At 36.6% G+C, this 6000-nt stretch overlaps 1 protein-coding gene across 3 annotated transcripts in view; it reads right to left on the bottom strand.

The window, feature by feature from the left end:
- Nucleotides 1–647: 647 nt before the first annotated feature.
- TBC1D15 (TBC1 domain family member 15) overlaps nt 648–6000 on the bottom strand; it is a 61821-nt gene continuing 56468 nt past the window's right edge. For all 3 annotated transcript variants that reach the window (XM_072146724.1, XM_072146723.1, XM_072146725.1), the window contains exons 13-17: nt 5563–5662; nt 3074–3171; nt 2740–2856; nt 2201–2287; nt 648–990 (exon numbers count right to left, since the gene is read on the bottom strand). In XM_072146724.1, coding sequence (XP_072002825.1) covers nt 775–990; nt 2201–2287; nt 2740–2856; nt 3074–3171; nt 5563–5662 — 618 coding nt within the window. In that variant the 3' untranslated portion in view covers nt 648–774. The remainder of the gene's footprint in view (nt 991–2200; nt 2288–2739; nt 2857–3073; nt 3172–5562; nt 5663–6000) is intronic.

Genomic DNA, 6000 nt, shown 5'->3' with positions numbered 1-6000 from the left:
GTCCTGCTGAAGAAACAGTACTACAGCAGGACTGACTTACAAACAACCCCTAGTTACAGACAGTCCCCTCTACCCACTGTGACCTCTGGTGAAGCTCTCTGGATGCTTTACTTTAGTCCCAGGCTGCAATGATCAGCTGTAAGGTGTCTGTAATGAAGCTTTATTGATCATTTGCTTTCCAATGACAGCACAAAGTTTAGAAAATCCAACCGTCTTTGGGATAAAAAAAAAAAACAAAAAAAAAAAACTTTGCTTGGTGCTACAATTATACAAAATATATCTGTTCCAACTTGCACCCAAATTCAACTTGAGAACAAACCTTAATAACCTATTTATTAAGTAAGCGGGGACTGCCTTTATTGTAAATTCTGTTTGATCATTGTTAAAAATATCAAGATAAGCCCCTATGTGGCAGAAAATGTACTAGTGAACATTAGTTCTCTATTCTGCCAGTATACAGAAGTAAATGTATGGAATAGAAATATAACAATTGTTACCCCATAGAGAATGCAAACATTCATCATCAACCCTTGTGTTGTTCTTTCAGCAGGTTGAAAATTACTTCCTGAAATATTGTGGAATGACAATGACAGGGTTATTTTGGTTCTGTGCCAACTACAAAAATAATTACAAATAATTATGTTAGATCTTTTCTTAAAAGCTTTAATGCAAAGACAAAATAGTTTTCCCAAAATCTCCAAGATTAAACAGTTGAATTAAGATCACATATTAAATTGAATGTCTTTGTCTATGCGCCTCCCGACAAGCGCAGCTTCACCAGGCAGAGGTTGGTGTGTGAACACTGTTTGGCAGAGGTTTGAGGCCTGAGTTACTTCTCGTCCCGTTTTGAGGATGTGCAGGCACTGGGCTATTAGGAGATGATGAGTTTTGGTAATGTTTTCTGAAAACACAATCTTCTGTCGGGTCAAAAGCTGATGGCAATGTATTCTCTTTAAGTCCTAGAACCTCGCAAACTGCAGGAGGTAGATCCTAGATGAGACATGAAATCATGTATTAATGTTAGGGATATATATACAAGCTTCCATAAAGTCATGTTCATAAATCATAACCCACTAACCATACAAGTATTAGTAGGGCCAGCTCTATAGTGATAGGAAGGTATAATATTCTGCACAGTAGTGCGATAAATCCATTTGTGTGCGCTATATAAAGGATCACTATTTCTTTGTTAAGATATGTGCAAAGAACACATGGGCTGTGTGTTTCGCAATATATTTTATTGTTTGAAAAATAGTAATATCCTGTAGTCATAAGCACATAGTTCAGTGACAGGAATATTCATGTTAAAACACAGAGGAGGTTTGATGCTGCTCCTACCTAACAGGGGTTTCATCTATTCCTAAATGCTGCAGGCTTAACTCCACAGTCTCTATGTGAAGGAAATTTGGTAAAATCTTCCATACTTTAATGTTGTAGTAAAACATGTTCCTTGATGTGCCCCTCAATAGCTCAAAGCCTTTTCATTATATTTGTCACAGTCAGTGATGTGTACCTATTAGTGACTAATCATATCAATAACCAATCAAGCAACCGCATGTTAGGCATCAAATGTAATAAAACATTGTCAAGTGATGCAGATCTGGTAAGTTCTACATTACTAAGCAGGACAGTAATAGCGGCCATTCCATGTGGCTTCCATTTCACATATATTGCGATTTAACAACCCAAACCTCATCAGCTGAAGTAAACTAAAGGTCTGGACCCTTCCACCTGGCAAACAAATCAAAAAAATCCAAGGCATTTTCGGGTACAATCTAAAATGCATATATATTTGCATGTATTTGCAAATCTAAAATCAGTGACTTCAATAGACAAATCACAGCACAGTTATACAAATATAAAAATGACTTGTACATATAACTACATGAAAACTGTTCTCTATAACAAATATCACACACGGGAGGCCACTCGTCAAATCTCTGGATTACAGAATTGGCTGAAGAGGATATTGAAAAACTAAAAATGTATAAAATGTTTGAGATTCGTGATAGTTGCCATCATTGGTGGGATACTAATTTACATTTTTTGATGCACCGTCGTATACCCATAATATTAACCTTTTCTGCACAACTTTACAAAATTGCCCTTCAGCTTTTCACAGTTAAAATCTCCTTGTTTCTGCAAAATGAGATCATAAGACAGTTAAAAGTATAAAAGGTCACAAAGTACGTTGTAATACCTTGCATTTCATCATCTGCAAGGAGATTGCTTCCGCTTTACAGAGAACATCATTTACGTCAAGCTTCATGGAAAGTTCATTGATGTGCTAAAAAACAAAATGAGAGTTAATGGTGGATTTCAGATGAAACCCTTCTATGTGGCTTGTATACCAAGTATGTAAAATATCTCAACTAGACTGAATGAAATACCTACAGAGGGGACTCAAATCAATCAAATTATGGGGGCAATATAGATTTGTAGGACGGAAGTAAAAACGGCAATATGAAATATTTAACAACAACAACAACAATAATAGTGTGTATAAGAGAACACAAAAAATGGAAACCGAGAGGTCCTGTACAGTTTGATGTTGGGTAGATCTTGGTGATAGAATGCCATCAAGAGGACTTGTATATTTGGATGTCGTGATTGTGAATGCACATCAAAACAACGTGAAGATCTTGGTAATAAAACGCTAGGGATGTTTAACCTAGACAGGAGTTATAAATGCTAATCTGATTTAATACTGTACAGTGTGTTATTACAATACTGACATACCTTGAGAATCTCATTGAAGCCAAAGCCCCCATCCATTATTTTCTTTTTCTCAGACTCTAGTATAGCACAGCAAATAAGCAGATGGAAATTTTGACACGGCAAGTCTGTCCACATTACCTATAAAATTGTTGAAGAGTTTACAACCTTTTACTCGCTGATGAGAAACCTGTAGTAAATTCCATTCAAAATCTATGAATACAAATGAGCAGGGAGCAAAGCATCGGACCCCTTCACCTCATCTGTTGCATTCATTCCAAAATCAAGTGGCTTATGATTAGTTCCACATCACGTAACCATTTTGTAAGTCTGACTTAATCCCACAAAAAGAGCTTACCTCCCAAACTCGAAGAATATCATGAAAACTGAATTCCCTTTTAAAGCGTATCAGAAGCCATCGGAAACAGAAATACAGATAACCAGAGTCCTGAGATTCTATTGAAAAAGAAACGAGCAATCACTAACACAATAACTATCAGATATCATTATGGTCATCTTCAGCAATGATTCTTATTATAGCTGTCATATGGACCCTGGCCTGGCTAAGGCTAGACACCTATGACATTTCTAGGCAAATCACTTGAAAACAAATAATCTCTTATTCTATAACAAATAACAAATATAACAGATATTATATGCTCAGCTGCTTGTGATGAAAAAAGTCCACCTCAGCCAGTCCTAGTCAACAGTGTATAGTCACTTTTAGCCATGATCTAAAAGGAAAACTGGCATGGAAAATCTATACCAGGTCACCAAACTGGAACATATATTTATAGTACTGGTCTCTCCGCATGGGCAAGAGATGCCCTATGGGGCCGCTTAAGAATAGGTTTTTAAGAAAAAGTTTTTGGCAAGGATTTTGAAGTATCTCGAACACCAAAATCCTTGTTAAAAAAATATCCGGCAAGTAGTCTGCCACTGCTTTCACCGTCTGTTCAAACTGCTGAGCATTTATCTATTTTAATAACTGGCAATAGTTCGATGTGGATTCCATGGGGATTTTGCACCAGTGTATAAATATCAAAGGGAGGCTGAAAAAACATAGGGTTTGGAGAGGTTTTGAAACTGGAAAAATCCAATACCAAGGTTCTTATGTCTATTTACACCCCTGCCCTTCAGTGCAGGACACTATGGGGGAGATTTATCACTAGGCAGGATTTTGCACAGTTGCCTATGTGTTAGACTGGCAGGTTTCCAACAGTCTGATTTATAGTCATATCAGCTGTGTGTGCTCTATGTGAATAGACTGTACCAGTCGAACGTATGTTTAACATCTGCTCAATTTCTGCCTTTTTGCAGTGTTTTTGCACAGGCAATTCTCAGATACCTCAAACATAAAATTGAGCTAAAACTTCCCCCTGTAGCAGCAATGGACCCACATACACCACCTCCTATGTGGTGTAGTTTTGCAATTAGATTTGCGTTCTTTTGAAAATTTTCAGTTGATAAATGTGGTGTTGCACACTCTGTGGTGTATTTTTTCCGCCATTGCGTGACTTTAGAGTTGCGTTTTTTTGTTGCTAAAATTTGCAACAATTATACGCCAAGAATCTACATAGTACTAATGCTAAATTTCCCCCTATGAATATATATTGTGATATTCCTTTAGTGTCAGAAGTTGACTTTTTTGGCAGATAGATAAAGGACATATAGATTGATAACAGATAGATAGATACAAATAGTCATATAAAAAAGTGTGGGCAACCCTATTTATCTTAATCATTTTTAGTTATCAAAATGTGGGTTTTTGCAACAGCTATTTCAGTTTGATGTATCTAATAACTGATGGACACAGTAATATTACAGGATTGAAATGTGGTTTATTGTACTTCCAGAAAATGTACAATATGCATTAAAACAGAATTTGACAGGTGCAAAAGTATGGGTACCCTTATCATTTGCTTGAGTTGAACACTCCTAGCTACTTTTTACTGACTAACTGAAGCACTAAATTGGTTGGGGACCTGATTGAGCTTTAAACTTCATAGCCAGGTGTATCCAATCATGAGAAGAGGTAATTAAGGTGGCCACTTGCAAGTTGTTCTCCTATTTGAATCTCCTCTAAGGAGTGGTACCATGGGCTCCTCAAAACAACTCACAAATGATCTGAAAACAAAAACTGTTCAACATTGTTGTTCAGAGGAAGGATACAAAAAGTTGTCTCAGAGATTTAACCTGTCAGTTTCCACTGTGAGGAGCATAGTAAGGAAACAGAAGACCACAGAGACAGTTCTTGTTAAGCCCAAAAGTGGCAGGCCAAGAAAAATATCAGAAAGGCAGAAAAGAAGAATGGTGAGAACAGTCACGGACAATCCACGGACCACATCCAAAAACTTGCAGCACCACGTTGCTGCAGATGGTGTCACTGTGCATCGGTCAACAATACAGGGCACTCTGCACAAGGAGAAGCTGTACGGGAGAGTGATGCGAGAGATGTTAATGTCACTTTTCTGTTGAGGTACCCATACTTTTGCACCTGTCAAATTTTGTTTTAATGCATATTGCACATTTTCTGTAAGTACAATAAACCTCATTTCAATCCTGATATATTACTGTGTCCATCAATTATTATATATATCAAACTGAAATAGCTTCTGCAAAGACCCAAATTTTGATAACTTAAAATGATTAAGATTAATAGGGGTGCCCAGACTTTTTCATATGACTGTAGATAGATAGAAAACCTGTATAAATGTTTAATGGATTTGAATAACCCATGAAGTGAAGAAATCCAGATGGATAGAAAATCTTGCTTCTCTGAGTCAATACTAACAACATTGATTTACATATGTTATCTGAAGCAAAGCCACGTTAATGTATACATACCAAGGTAACTACAAAAACCACTGTCCAGAAGCCGCAGCAAAGTACTCAGCTGGACCAATTGTGTCTTCATCCCCTGCATTTGTTCTTCAAAGTTTTGATGCTAAAAAATAAAAGTTGAATGCAGTAAACCACACAAATAACTAGTTTTTTAAACTCCAAAAATAAGTGAATACAGTAATTTGTTCCTGATATTTGGAAACAACAATCATATTATAAAGTCAAATCTCACAATTTTTGGGATGCACCCTCCATCTCCATAGATATTATGACTACAGTGAGCTATGGTCTATTTTGAGATTCAGGACAGATGAAATAGAGCAATGAGTTTATATTTTAAGGGGGGGGGGGGGGTATTAAGTAAAGGAGTTGCAAAGTTGTCGATATACGCTACAAATGTACTACAAATTTTAAGTGATAATGAACATGCAATATACTTTT

This window comes from Engystomops pustulosus, chromosome 4, assembly GCF_040894005.1.
Source record: "Engystomops pustulosus chromosome 4, aEngPut4.maternal, whole genome shotgun sequence".
In the NCBI taxonomy this organism is placed as follows: Eukaryota; Metazoa; Chordata; class Amphibia; order Anura; family Leptodactylidae; genus Engystomops; species Engystomops pustulosus.
This window is presented reverse-complemented; position numbering and strand designations above follow the sequence as displayed.